The following is a 15,794-nucleotide window of genomic DNA, read 5'->3' on the forward strand; positions in this document are numbered from 1 at the left end:
TTTAAATCACGCAAGTGGCAATTTTATATGTTAATTAGAGTTTTTAACATTTAATTTACTATCATTCATATGCTAATTATAATTGACTGGAGAATTTTTAAAAGTATTAAATTTAATATATTTTTAAAACTATCATTCATATATTAGAGTTTTTCACAATTTAATTTACTATCTTTCATATGCTACTTATATATGACTATTCGAATTTTTAAAAGGTTTAAATCATGCATGTGGCATTTACATATGTTAATTAGAGTTTTTAGCATTTAATTTAATATAATTCCTACGCTAAGTATATATGATGATTACAATTTTTATTAATTTTAAATCATGCAGTATGTACATACATATCTTAATTAGAGTTTTTACCAATATAATAATATCATTCATATATATGCTAAGTATATATATATATATTGGAATTTTTATTAATTATAAGTCATATATTTGCTTATTACGATTTATCCACTTAATTTATTACAGACAAAAATAATTTTTCGAAGTAATTGTCATTAATCTTTAGTACTTTAAATAATGTTAATGCATTAACTTCTATTTTATAAACACATATGTAAGCGAAAATCATATGCAGTGCTATAATCTTTAGTCCCGGTTCTTAACCCTAACCGGGTTTAAAAAGAATTTCGAAATAGCGGGAAAAGATATTTACTCCCGGTTGTTAAGAACAACCGGGACTAAAGATATCTTTAGTCCCGGTTGTTCTCAACAACCGGGAGTAAATATCTTTTCTTTACTCCCGGTTGTTCTCAACAACCGGGACTAAAAGATATCTTTAGTCCCGGTTGTTGAGAACAACCGGGAGTAAAGATCCGGGGGTATATATATTCCCGGTGCGCCCTCGTCTTCTTCACCAACACTTAGACGTTTTCGGCCGATCGATCTCTCTCGGCCTCTCTCCTTCGCCGCCACTGCCTAGGGCAAATCCCCGCGCCGACGCCGCCGTATCTCGCCGTCGTCTCGAGCTCGTCGTCCTCGCCGCCGCCTCCGCCTCCTCCGCTGCCGCCGCATCTCTGGGGTGAGAGCCGCCGCCGCCAGATCTCCCTTTATCTCTCGATCTCTCCGATCTCAGCTCGATCTCTCTCCGTCTCTCTCCGTCGCCGCCGCCACGCCACGCCGCCGCCGCCACGGCCCCGCAACGCCACGCCGCCGCCGCCGCCGTCGCCACGCCACCGTCGCCACGCCGTCACCACGCCGCCGCCGTCGCCACGCCGCCGTCGCCACGCCGACGCCACGCCGCCGCCGTCGCCACGCCGCCGCCGTCGCCGCGGCGCCAACCGCCGCCCCGATGCCGCCACGGCCCCGCAACGCCACGCCGCCGCCGCCGCCGTCGCCACGCCACCGTCGCCACGCCGTCACCACGCCGCCGCCTTCGCCACGCCGCCGTCGCCACGCCGTCGCCACGCCGCCGCCGTCGCCGTCGCCGTCGCCACGCCGCCGCCGTCGCCACGCCGCCGCCGTCGCCACGGCGCCAACCGCCGCCCCGATGCCGCCACACCGCCATTAACGAACGAGAACGAGAACGATCGAACGAACGAGAAGCGAGAACGAACACGTCAACGTACGTTGCCGTGAGAACGTGAACGAGAACGAGAACGATCGAACGAACGAGAGCGAGAACGAACACGTCAATGTATGTTGCCGCGAGAACGTGAACGAGAACGAGAACGATCGAACGAACGAGAGCGATAACGAGAACGATCGAACGAAGACAAGTGAGAACGAGGGAACGAACGTGAACGAGCTAGGGAACGTGAACGAGCGAACGAACGAGGACGAACGTTAACGTGAAATGCAATATATATATATATATATGTATATATATATATATGTATATATATATATATGTATATGTTACTTCGCATTTGACTATATACATCTTTTTGTATCTTGCAGAAAAGACGTGTTGTCGGAGTCGTCCGTCAAGCCTGAGTGGAAGAGCTAGCCCTAGAAGGAATTGGAGCAGGCAAGTGACGTAATAATATAAATGATTGTTATATTTGTAATGCAATTAATTAAGATTATTAGACCTGTAATTAGACTTATCATATAAGATTGTGTAGTGTTCTAATATTATTTGAGTTTTAATATAAGATTACTTTATTTGTAATTAGACTTAGTATGTAATTATTGACTACGGAAGTGGTGCGACAAGTAGCAATTGACTATTGTAGTCTTAATTAGACTTAGCATATACGCACGAAACACTTAGCATACATGACTATTTTAGTCTTAGCATGTAATATTATTTGAATATATATATAAGATTACTTTATTTGTAATTAGACTTAGTATATAATTATTGACTACGGAAGTGGTGCGACAAGTAGCAATTGACTATTGTAGTCTTAATTACACTTAGCATATACGCACGAAACACTTAGCATACATGACTATTTTAGTCTTAGCATGTAATATTATTTGAGTTTTAATATAATATTACTTTATTTGAGATTAGACTTAGTATATAATTATTTACTACGGAAATGGTGCGACAAGTAGCAATTGACTATTGTTGTCTTAATTAGACTTAGCATATATGCACGAAACACTTAGCATACATGACTATTTTAGTCTTAGCATGTAATATTATTTGAGTTTTAATATAAGATTACTTTATTTGTAATTAGACTTAGTATATAATTATTTACTAGCTAGGGTTGTATAATATACGTCACCTAGACTTAGCTTATATCACGATTTGTAATTAGACTTAGCACGTAAGTTTGTGTAGGGTTCTAATGTACGACATTTACACTTAGCATACATGACTTAGATTGTTAAAACATAAATGTCTCGTGACTTAGCAGATGTTTCTTGTATCAACAGATGGCTGACCGCGATGAGGAACAGATATTGTACGATACAATCGCGGAGGGAAGCAGCCAGTACTGGAATGAAGAAGAGGGGAACGAGGATCCAAACCAGTACTTGAACGAGGAAGGGAACGTGGAGAGGGATGCGGAGGGGAACCAGCAGGGGCACGTGGAAAGGGATGTGGAGGGGAACCAGGAGGAGGAGGCTAGTGGTAGTCAACCCTCCGTTGGACAGAAGAGGGCACGCGGGCAACGAGGTGCAGCGAAGAAGCTTGAGGGTCGGCACATCATAACGGAAGTGGAAGAAGATGGACGTCCTAGTGCCCCGGCCGAAGCCGCCAAGAACTATGTACGTCACAGCGGTTGGGTTGTGCGGGATAACGTGCCTGTCAGTACGGTGTACTGGCGAAGAACAAGGGCACGAGGAGATCATGAGAGCTTTGTCCCAGATTCGGAGAAAGAGATGCTGTGGACCACAATGCTCGAGACATTCACCCTTCCTGCGGGTACAGAGGACAAAGTGAAGAGGTGGACTCTGAAGAAAATGGCAGAACAGTTTCAGAGCTTCAAGGGAGATCTGTACAAGAAGTATATACTGAAGGGGCAGACACCGAACTTCGACACATTCCCAAAGCTAAGGGATCACTGGGACGAGTTCGTTGCATATAAGACAGGTGAACAAGGGCAGGCGATGATGGAAAGAAACAAAGAAAATGCCGCCAAGAAGAAGTACCATCACCACTTGGGGTCAGGAGGCTATAGCGTCGCGATGCCGAAGTGGGAGGAGATGGAGGCTAGCTTGATTGAGAGGGGTATCGAACCGGCAACAGCCAATTGGCCGGAACGATCGAAGTTCTGGTACTATGCTCACGGTGGAACGCTCAACCCAGCTGATGGCTCACTGGTATTCGGCGTTCAGATACGAGAGGCTGCGCAACGACTAACAGATGCAGTGGAAGCCTCCTCTCAGGGCACGTTCCGACCCGACAGAGATAGGGACGAGCTGACACTCGCCCTGCAGACTCCAGAGCATCCAGGACGAACACGAGGGAAAGGGGTGATTCCTTGGAAGATTGGTTTCAAGGAGGACATCCACACGTATAGGAGTCGGATGAGGAGCAAGAGAGATACCGAGGCGAAGATTGCAGACCTAGAGTTCCGGGTATCGAGCTACGAACTCAACATGCAAGAGGAGGTGGCAAGGAAGGTTGATGAACGCATGGCCGCACATCGGTCCCATGATCCCCAGCCGACCATTCCTCCTGCAATGGTGAGCCCGTCAGGAAACCGTAGCAGCTGCGCCTCAACGGGGCAGGTAGGATCGCAGAGCATGGACGCCATGCAAACACAGGACGAATCGACCTGTCCCGTTGATGACATCACTCAGCGGACACCATGTGAGCTGCATATTCCTTTCAAGAACTTATCAATAAAGGTAAGATTTAGCCATTCCGCTAGTTCCTGCTTATATATGTTGATTACTAATAAATAATCTCTCACAACATGAAGGTGGCGTCGGGCATGGCCATCCCAACGGACCCTTCAGGTACTTACCACTGCAGGCCGATTCCAGCAGGATACTCGAAGGTCGAAGTTGAGTTGGTCGAAGGCGCGTACGAGGACCTCGAGCTGGATTACCCTGGAGGAGACGGTGAGACGCATCTACGAGACACAAGCCATGCCATTATTCTATGGCGCAGGCGGTACATCATCCTCCCTGGGCGACAAGCGGCGTCTCGTGCACCATCTCCTCCGGCTCCGCCATCTCCTCCTCATGATTCTGCACCGTCTCCTCCTCATGCTCCGCCAGCACCGTCTCCACCTCAGGCTCCAGCATCGACTCCTCCTCAGGATCCTGCACCGACTCCTCCTCGTGCTCCTACACCTACTCCCCCGCAAGCTCCTCTTCCGGCACCTTCAAAGTCAAGGGCCCCCCCAGCTGCACCGCCTGCCCACACAAGGGCAACGAAGAAGGCGAAAGTTGACGCCGCCAAGAACAAGGACCCGGGGTACGATTGCACGCAAGAGGAGCTTGACGCTTACGTTGCATCAGAAGTCAAGAGACAATTCAAGCCTCGAAGTCCAGAAAAGAAGATTCCTATAGACCCCAGTGTCAGGAACTTCTTCAGGGGTATGTCTGCATCTGTCAAGGAGGCCATCAAGCTATCGGACTATGAGCGAACGCTGAAGAAAGCATCTTCTGGAAAGTCCAAACCAGTCCCTCAGCTTGGAGAGCAACCAAAACAGGAGATCGAGCCGTTGGTTACCGGTAAAGAAATGACGATAGAACAATTTATTACTGACACCGGTCTAACTACGGATCAATTGCTAGGAGTCGCACCAATCGAAAAGGCGGAAGTGAAATACATGTACGAACTCGGTAAACCGCTTGTCAAGCCTGAGCTGCTGCAGTCCCTACCCACACAAATGTACAAGTTCCATCAGCTGTACATGGAGATGAGCGCCGCCGGTAGAGAGATGATCGGAGCGAGGATCAGGGACACGGACTTCTTGCAAGGAGATGACATTCTCTGGATCAATTTCAAGGGAATCTACGAACTATACCAGCTGGACGCCCTCGACGTCTCTATTATGAGTTGCTGGATTTTGTAAGTATATCGTTCGGTTAGATTTCTTACTATACGTCTCCTTTAATAAATTAGGTCCTTGTATATAAGTAGACTATAGAAAATAATATACTCCCTTTTATCGTTGTAGAATGGAGATTCAAAGGGCCCGACGGCGGAGGGTTTTCGATACTGGATTCATCGACCCTCGGAGAGTAAACGTCGCAATGCTCGACCAATATCCACAAGAAACAGAGGACAATCTCGTCCATCTCCTGAAGGCGCAGCATTACAAGACGTTCATACTGTTGCCATACAACACAGAGTTAGTTTAATTTTACTGTCTTCCTACATACCAAATTTCATTCCCGTACGAACTTTCTAAGTGTTTCATATGTAATGCATCCCACGCACATTGCAGATTCCACTGGGTGCTTTTACTCTTCGACCTGGAGGCCTGCACCGTCAACGTATATGACTCAATGGATAAAAAAGAGTCTACGTTTGACAAGGTTTTCGAACTTATAGACAGGTACCGTCATAAGTTCCTTTGTTAATTAAGAAAATCTTGTTATGTTAATTGCTACTACGAATCATATCTTTAAACTCCATGTAGGGCTTGGTATCGGTTCCGTCATTTGGTCCGCGGCAAATGGAGAGAAAGACTTAGGCGGAAGTTCAAATTTCCTGTGAGTACACATGCTCTATATTTATATTTCTCCGATTCAAATACATACAAGTGTATATTAATTAGATCTCTCGTTGTTTGTCATTTATTTGTAGTGCGCAAAGCAAAAGCAGGGAAATAACTTGTGCGGCTATTACGTGTGCGAGTATTGCCACTGCCTTGCAAACCAAATCATCACCACAAGAGAGCTCGATGTACGTACAAATAAATTCAAAATTTCATTACGTAGCGATTTCTTGTTTAATTACTAATCAATTTCATACATTCATATAGTTTATTCGCATGAGGGATAACCTGACCACACACAAGGAATTTATCACGGCGGTTCAAGAACAACTCATGGGATTCATCAACGAAGAAATCCTTAATCCCAAGGGTGAATTCTACTACGACGGAAACACAATTCACCGGTCCTTAGCTTCTGAGCTAGCAACGAGTACTACTACGTCGAAATGATAGCTAGCTAGCTAGGACATATAATGGATTGTAATTAATACATGACTACATATGTTTCTATATGCATGTGTACATATTTTCTATAATGTAAATATATTTTGGTCATATATATATATCTATATACATATGCATTAATTTGCATAACATATATATGTGTATAAATACATATATATTATGCATGTATATACATATAATATAATATAATATATATATATATATATACATATATATATATGTATGCATATATATGTATTGAAACATATATATGCATGGTTTATATATATATATATATATAAACTATATATATATATAAACCATGCAGCAACAGGGCCATGCAAAAAAAAAAATGGTCAGCTCGATCTTTAGTCCCGGTTGGTAACACCAACCGGGACTAAAGATGGCTCAGCCGGCCACGTGGCTGAGCCATCTTTAGTCCCGGTTGGTGTTACCAACCGGGACTAAAGATCGATCTTTACTCCCGGTTATTTCACCCGGGACTAAAGATAGCGATCTTTAGTCCCGGATTGGTACTCCCGGTTTGGAAACCGGGACTAAAGGGGGGTTACGAACCGGGACTACAAAGGGTTTCTCCACCAGTGTAACTCCAATTCATCTGTAGCCAATCTAATAGGTCATTCATACAATAATTGCATACTACACTATTAATGCCTGGTCCCACCTGTCATAGACACACTGCGTCTTAGAATCTGTGCTACAGCTGGCTATAAATCTATAGCTCGCTGCTCTTCTCTCTCCTCATTTATCTTTTTAAAATATGTTTGCAGCTAGCTTATAGCCTGCTATTGTACCTACTCTTATAGGTGACTATTATATGAATCGGCTATTTTAAATTAACTATAGATGATTTGGAGCCGGTAGTTAGCTATACTATTAAACTTGCTCTCAATAGAACTTACCTCGATCTCACTAATGCTCTCAAATTATGCCCGGACAACTTTAAATATAAACAATCATATTATGTTTCAACAATCATGATTTGAGACTACACTTATAAAGTTTATATGGGATGAAACAAGGGGTAATAAAAGTGTAGCCTGGGAGCAAGAGCCATTGAGGTGGATTTGTGCTCAAATTGTTGAATTATTGAAGTGAAATGGGAGTAGTAGGTATCTAGTGAGTGATTATTTGATGGTTTATTTCAGCATTAAGTCAGTATCAATACTTAGTTAGTATGTAGTAATAAGCAATCAATATCAGGAATAAAGCAGATTAATTTCAGTTTTTTATGAGACAACAGTTAATGAGAGGAATGGACCATGCATTAATAGCTTTTTTGTTGTATCCATGGCTGATATATAAGAGCAAGTTCAATAGTATAGCCACCTACTAGCTCCAATTCATATATAGCCAATCTAATAGCTCATTCATACAATAGTTACATACTACACTATTAATACATGGTCCCACCTGTCATACACACACTGTGTCTTGTAGTCTGTGCTACAGCTGGCTACAAATCTGTAGCCCGCTGCCCCTCCTCTCTTCTCATTTATCTTCTTAAAATATATTTGTAGCTGGTTTATAGCCTGCTATTGTACCTGCTCTAAGAAGCTCAATGATATAAAGGTTGACATTCTCGACGATGTGGCCACATATAATCACAGCTAATGAGGATATTTATGTAGGAAGAGTATATTAGCTCAGTTGGGTTTTTTTTAATCACGTACCCGCCCGACTTTTAGTCTCCAACTTAATAAGGGTGCTCTTATTAATTTTTATTCTGATTTAATATAGGTGTTCGTATATATGGTTAATATTTTAGTGGTATTTAATTTAATTTTTTAAAGGTGTTCATAAGTAAGAGCGTGTATGTATGTGTTTGTTCTCTGTGTTTCGAAAAAAATTTCAGGTGATCTGCCCAAGATTTCAACGATGCCTAAACCGTATGGATACATTGACAAGACAAGTGTGCGCTCAAGAGGACTAATACTTGACCACCTTTTGCTATATTAATAATTAATTAACAAACGTGATTAAGCCACATTTCGATCAATAGCCTAGGGTGTTCTTGAAGTGCGCAATGACCAGGATGAGGAGAGCAATCCTTAACTGATTCCTTCTAGAAAAGACTCCCCATAGTTTCGATCAAACGACACGAGGTGTGGTCCGGGAAGTTTCTTCTGTGCCTTTCTTTTCATTTATATTTTTCTAACTCAATTGCAAAAGGCAACCATTTGACCATTTAGCTCCAGCCACGGCGTCCTGAAGATCAGACCGCTTTGGTACGTACAACATCTTTTTTCCCTATTTTGTGCATGAAAATTATCGGGTAAAAACTAATAATAATAATTCAGTACGTGTCATGAAAGACTCTGAAATCATAGTATTTTGAGAAGATATTGAAAAGGTTACTGTAAGTAGAGGAGGCGCTGTTATACAACTGTCTGAAAACTCAATTTAGCCTTGTTTTTCTCTTTTTTTTTCTTTTTCTGAGGAGGCTTCAATTTAGTTTTTCAGATACGAAATTTGCAAACAGTTGAAAGAATAGGAGTATAACAGTACTCAAACTTCAACCTAGAGTTGTTTAGCGTTGTACATTACACTTGTTGTAAATTACATTTATTTCAAATGATATCAAACTAGATACTGAAAATCTATATATTTGTATGCAAACATCTTCCCTACATTGGTAATTTTGGAACTGTTTATAACTTCTAATTAAACAATAATTGTGAAGGTAGCGAAGACACCAACAGTTTGGATATATGGATAATACCGTCAAATGGCCTTTCACTTAGAGGACTTTTACGGTACATTCTACTTAAAGTATATACTTACAGTATATGAAAGGGTAGATTTGGTATTTGTTAAAAATCTAAAAAGGATTGTTTAGCCATTTTTAATTGAGATCATTTTTTTCCATCGGTGGTATTTTTTCGGATGTCGTCGTCCGTACGTGATACCAATCCAGTCTACCTCGTACGTGGTACGTCGGGTCGCCGGCAGCCGTACGTTGTCTCGCGTGTGGCTCCCACAGTCCCACAAGCGCCGCCCAGCAGCTGTCGTACGCAATGATGCCGTCGCCGCCGCCGCCGATCGCCGGAAGCGATACAGCCTCCGCCGGGAGCAAAGCCAACATATTGCCATTCTCGTGCGCAGCACTATTGCCGCCGTCGGGCCCAGCAGCAGCCGTCCGCTTCCAGAAACTTGCTTCCGTCAGTCTCTCTAGCGATATAAGTTCTTGAGTGTTAAAAGCCTGAGCCTGTGATAATATATAACTACTGCATATTTGCATCAGACTTGTTTATGATTCAGGCTTCATCCGCTTCAATAACAATGGATACAAGCAATAATTAAGTTAATTAACAAGTCTAATTCTCTACAAACACTTGTGAATCGGTACATATGTTTTTTTATAAAATTCTTCTTCACTTTTTTAAAATTGCTGTTGTCGCATGCCGCCGCGGGGCTTCCCTGCCCTGCTGCTGCTGCATGCCGCACTGCTGCTTCGGCCACCTGCCGGCTGCCGCTGCCCGGCTGCCTTTGCCGATGCGAGCTGCCGCAGCTGCCCGCCAGCAGCGGCTGCTTTGACTGGACGCCTATCGACCGGATCTAACTGAGCAAATGCGAATTTATAAAATTACCCCCTACGCAAATAGATAAAAAGACAAATATACCCTATTCAATTTTATACTGCAGGATAATTAAGAAGAAGATCAGATTAATTTACACCGTTAGATCAAATATAATGGCAGTATATACTTGCAGTACAATGTACGTAAAAATCCTCTTCACTTATACCTGCACAAGAATTCAACGATCAAACAATCGGTTCATGATCTGCAATATTTGGACAAGAATAAATGATCTCTATCAACAATGTTCGTGCATCCTTTCTTTCTTGGAAGAAAGGCTTAAGGGGGATTTTACTCTACATATGCACAGGGTAAAGGTGTCAAAAAAACTACTTTGGCAATCATGGATTGATTCTCTTATGTAACCTCTTGTTTTTTCTTTTCTTTCTGTTGTACGTATCGTTCTGTAATCTGTAAATTGTTAATAGTAGTATACTAGTATAGTGCAGTAGAAATCAAAAAAAAAAATCGGTGTGTTTTTTGTTTAAAAAAAAATCGGTTCATGCTGTGGTAACGGTATCAAATCACATAAATAGTTATGCTTAGCAATTTCGGTTTTGATCGATTGATTGTTGAAATGGTACTGCTTATTTGTATATCAGAACTAATTCACTCTGATATCACATCTCTGTTATATATACATATGGAGAAGTATAGTAATTTTGAGGAGATATTGATGCTTCATTTGAGGCTGTTTTACCCACAGAAAGGTATTCCTGAGTTTATCTGTTCTTTTGTACAAAATGAATTTCCAAGTTATTGTGTCAACACATATATAATTGAAGTGTCAACACATATATAAACGTATATGCGTGCAATCATGCATAGGGCTGGTGGCAAGTTATTATAATTGAAGTGCAAACAAAAATTGAGAATTCAGGAGTACTTCTACAAGTCAATTGTGCAAAAACCTGATGTGAACGTAGGAGTTGTCTGAAACTCTGAATGAATATTGCCCTTTCTGCTCAGCAGAGGCCAAAGGCAAGTGACCGAGACACTGAAGCAAGAATGATACTACGCACTTGTGTAATACATAAAAAAAATTATACAAATACTTAGAAAATATTCACTCAATTTTTACTCAAAAGGACTTCTGTAAGGACTTCTAATCAGCAAAGTTCTACTCTGAACATTTCTTTAGTCAAACTATGCTTTATATTTTGATTGAAGGAGCAGTAGCCACATAGGAGTTCCTGAAACGCACGCTACTTGGGATATATCATCATCCTATATAAAAAATTGAAGAGATTTATTATTCACAATTGATGATGCCATCTTCAGATAGAAACAAGAGTACCCGCACGGGATAACTTGTACCAATATTATCTATCCATTTTTCTACTCACAAATTAAAAGCACTGTGTTCAGAAACCACAGGTGTCACAGGCAATCAAACCAAGAACATAGAAAATCAGGCGCCCACATGATTCCCCCAATTGCCAGCAGATGCTGCAGAAGATTCCAAACACATCTGTCTCTACTTTTATCTCCTTTTCCTCTCCACTAGTATTTTATTTTTTTGCAATATTTTTCACACTCCAAAACCCCATCATTTTTCAGCTATAAATGGCCCCCTCCTCCAAGCTTCAATTCCCTTTTCCCCTCTTCCCCAGCTCCTTTGTTAGGTTTTCTTCCAGTGAGCTCTTTTTGCTCATATTCAGATCTTCACTTATTTCCTAGTTGTTACTACTGCCTTTGAGTATTGACAGCTTCATCCTGCCAACTCAGCTCAATCTTCCTCTGAAGTTTCAGTCTTTGTTTCTGAATCTCTTCAGTGTTCAGAGGGGAAGTTCTGCCAAAAAATTTCTCTGGCCATCCATTTTCCAAGGGGAGATTCTGCCAAAATTTTCATCTCTGTCCATCAATATTCCTGGGGAGGTTCTGCCAAAATTTTCTCTGAAATCGGTTAATTTATAAGGGGAGGTTCTGCCGAAATTTTCGCTGGTCATCAATCTTCCCTTTGTTGACATACCCTGCATAAGTATATACAACAAACATATAACTTTTTGCAAGGTAAGAAGGAGTTTTTATCTGTTCTTGATGATAGACTCCTAGAGAAGTTGTCCTAGTTGTGTAGATGTTGTTGCTCATCATCCCTGAGCACCTCCTCTCTAGATTTATGACTGGCCCAGCCATAACCCAGCTTGTTCAGTCCTTCTCTGTTGTCTTCCTCTACTGGTTCTATGTCTTCTCAGTAAGCTCCCTGTAGTTGTAGCCTTTTGAAATTACAAGACTTATTTATACAACATAATTATCAAGGCATCCACATATAAACTACAAGGTATATATATATATATATATATATATTTACAAAAAGAAAAGGAATAAGAGGGAGTAAAATTGTTGCCGGTGCGAAAAAAAAAATTGTTGAGAGGTGACCATGTCGAGTGGGACCTCGTCCGGGTCGAGCCAGGGAACCCGGAGCTCCAGGTCGGAAGATGACCTGAACCTCCAGGCCCAGATGGAGAAGAAGAGGAAGAGGAGGAAGGAGTCGAACCGAGAGTCGGCTCGGAGGTCTAGGATGAGGAAGCAACAGCACCTCGACGAACTCACCTCGCAGGTTTATATATATGCTCTGCTTATAATATATATATATATGTGCACAAAAGTCTAAAGTTTGTGATGCATACATAGATCTAGTTTATTGTTTTTGCTGTCATAATTGTTTTACTTTATTTTATCTTTATATGATAGCTTGCACTCATGTGCAGGTAGAAAGCAAAAAACAGATGAAAACAGAAGTGCCACTTGAAATATCTGCCAAAACCAACTCAATAATTGTGCTGCCTTTTTCAAAAGGCCCCATCATCTGTTTCCTACCTAATTCGTTCAATAACACTAGAAAACAATTCATCATCATGATCTTCCTTGTCATAAATTGAGCACTCACCAAACTAGCATCACAACCCTGCATCAAAAATCAGGAACAGAAGTCTAAACACATATCACTAAGAAAATATTATGTGTCACTGAACAGGTGAACCAGCTGAAGAATCAGAACCAGCAGCTGAGCATGGCACTGAGCCTGACCACACAGAACCTTGTGGCAGTGCAGGCACAGAACTCAGTGCTGCAAACCCAGGAGTTGGAGCTGCAGAGCAGGCTGTGTGCCCTAACTGACATCCTGATGTGCATGAACAACACCAGTGCTACTCCTACTCCTACAATTCCAGCCACCACTACAAGTGCTTGTGATATTTTTGGTGCCAGCTCATGGAACCAGCCACCCATAGACTTGTACCAGTACCAGTGCTTCTGATCTAGGAATAAGAAGAGGGTTGTTGTGGTAGTGTGGGTAGGACCAGAAGCCATCAAGTAATGTTTCAATCATGTAGGGCCATTGTTGTCACTGTTAATGTATGCAATTCAATCTTAATTGCCTGCTGTAGGGGACAGGGATATTTGCTCTTTCTTGTAGCTGTTGGTGGTAGAGGGATTACCAGATGGCAAAATGGTGCTTTGGCAATGTGTTAGGTGGGGCTGGTTTTGGTTGTTAAGGGTAGGGAGGAGAAAATTGGTAGGTTTTTCTTGAGCATGCAAGAGGGGAGGCAAAGGATTTTGTGTAATGATGCTCTTCAAGGAAAGTATTCATAATTATGATTATAATGTAATATGTGGATTTGGTGGATCTTCATAGGCCAAGTGCTTCTTTGTGCTCCATATGTGTGTGTGGTTATCTGAAAATAGATTATATGATTAACATCTCTATTTATTTTGAGTATTGGTTCAAAAAGGGTAGAATGCCATTTTGACATAGTTTTTCTTTTACCTATTATTTGCTTCTTACTCACTCCAGTGTCAAAATTATTGACGTTTTAGCTACCGAAGCAAAGTATGCTAATTCTTGACATTTTGGTTTTGCTTGTGCATCTTGAATCTGCTTGCCACTGCATGCATGTACGCAGACCATGTCCAAAACATCAAAAATTTCGAAACTGGAGGGGGTATTTCTTTTACACAAGTGTCAACATACATGACGAAAGCTGCAGTCGTGACATATGTAAAACCACCTTTTTGTTTTTTCATGTGACCTAGATATTTCGTCAACTTTTCTTCACTTATTTCTCAAGGCCCTCTATATTGAAAGCTTGAGTTTTACCCTTAATTGTGGACTTCATCTAGCACTTCAGATTTAGCAGAGCCATGGAAGCATTTATCACCTTTTGAAGGTGTTATGTCCAAGTCTGAACATTTAGATACAGCTCAAAGGGCATTTTAATTTGTATAGCATCAATATGTCTGGAGGACATGTGAAATATTTTCTCCTTACTGATTTGTCTAATGAAAAATCTAGTATTTCAGACAAACCTTGCTTACTGAAGAACCAAAATGAAAATCCAACACAGCACCAACCTTGGGAAGAAAAGATCTAGAAGATGCGTAAGAGGTGAAGAAAAGAAGGTTGATAGCTATATGTCTTGGTACGTACTGTAGAACAGTGGGAGCACTTATCAACTTTTTCCAAAGTGCGATTTCACAATGAACCAATCATCCTTTATTTCGAAAACGAGGAAGACACTGTTGTGCTTTGCCAAAAGCTATGTGCTCCCACATGCTCCAATTCCATATAACAACTTTTGCAATTCTCTGGCTTCAGCAGGAAAAAAAATTCATTTCTCTGCATAAACACCTCTTGGATGCATCCTTTCTTTCAGAATTTTGAGCTAGACAAGGAGAGAAACACAAGATCTCTACCAAAATCCATAGAGCCTAATCCTGAAGTGCACCTAATTGGATGACAGATATCCTCTACAGTAAAGCTGATTTAATTGAATCGAGCTCTCATATATACAGAGCTGAGCTATCCTGCTGAAAGGATGGTGAGGGTGAATTTTCAGAGAAATTGGTACAAGAATAGATAAAGGCATAACTGCCCAATTGTCGCTGTTGGAATATGTTGGCATGTGACTTCACGAAATGGAGACATCAGCATCAGACATGGAAATAGTAACCAACAGGTCATGGCAAATTCCATGGTGCCATTGAGTCTGAACTTACTTCTGCACTAAGTAAAATTTGGTAGGGAAATCCAAATTTGAGAAATTCTGATCAAGAAAGAATGGACAAAGAAGCAGTACTCCAAAATTCAATAGAAGCTGCAATTTGTGTCTAATTCTGACTATTTCTCATATTTACACTAGATGTATCACAGGTACAAGCTGAAATTGCAGCTGGTAGTGGCCAATCAAAGAACAAACTAATAGAGAAGTAACCAAAATTGCTGAGAAGTTTCATCCCAATCGTTTGATCGATCGATCGATCGATCAATCATGCCATCTTATGAGCATCGCAACGCATCGGCGGATGATGTAGAGCCTTGCCTTCTGCTCCTTGAGAGCCCTCTTGAGGCCCTTGAGCTTCATGTCTTGAGCACCCATCCTCATCTTCATGATCTGGAGAGATGTGATTCACTGAAAGAGATGAGACAGGCTTTGCTTGTTGGATTTGGAAGTACAAACTTTTGTTTGAGTTTGGAGATAGCAATGGTACATGGTTTATATAGGCCGTTTGTCATGTGGGCTGTGTCAGCAGCTGAAGTGTTTTTTACTCTGCTTATGCATATCTGAGTAATTAACTTGTAACTGGTTTCATGCTTTGAATAAACAAAAGATAGTTTATGTGATCTTGAATCAACTTACTTAAATTTCCTGAG

At 41.5% G+C, this 15,794-nt stretch overlaps 2 protein-coding genes across 2 annotated transcripts; one reads left to right on the forward strand and one right to left on the reverse strand.

Moving 5' to 3' along the window:
* Nucleotides 1–11,733: 11,733 nt before the first annotated feature.
* LOC4346672 (bZIP transcription factor 44) lies at nt 11,734–13,775 on the forward strand. Its single transcript, XM_015756663.3, has 2 exons — nt 11,734–12,701; nt 13,119–13,775. Exons 1-2 carry the CDS (start codon nt 12,522–12,524, stop codon nt 13,398–13,400), a joined length of 462 nt encoding a protein of 153 aa, XP_015612149.1. The 5' UTR covers nt 11,734–12,521; the 3' UTR covers nt 13,401–13,775.
* Nucleotides 13,776–15,080: 1,305 nt separating this feature from the next.
* On the reverse strand, nt 15,081–15,593 carry LOC9269108 (small polypeptide DEVIL 4-like). The gene has a single exon (XM_015755989.3). It carries the CDS (start codon nt 15,529–15,531, stop codon nt 15,406–15,408), a length of 126 nt encoding a protein of 41 aa, XP_015611475.1. The 5' UTR covers nt 15,532–15,593; the 3' UTR covers nt 15,081–15,405.
* Nucleotides 15,594–15,794: the final 201 nt, after the last annotated feature.

This window comes from Oryza sativa, chromosome 9 (assembly GCF_034140825.1).
Source record: "Oryza sativa Japonica Group chromosome 9, ASM3414082v1".
NCBI classification, from domain to species: Eukaryota; Viridiplantae; Streptophyta; class Magnoliopsida; order Poales; family Poaceae; genus Oryza; species Oryza sativa.

Coding starts and splice junctions, on each gene's coding strand:
- LOC9269108 (XM_015755989.3), bottom strand. CDS start 15,531: ATGAAGATGAGGATGGGTGCTCAAGACATGAAGCTCAAGGGCCTCAAG.
- LOC4346672 (XM_015756663.3), top strand. CDS start 12,522: ATGTCGAGTGGGACCTCGTCCGGGTCGAGCCAGGGAACCCGGAGCTCC. Junction 12,702..13,118: donor TCGACGAACTCACCTCGCAG/GTTTATATATAT, acceptor GTCACTGAACAG/GTGAACCAGCTGAAGAATCA.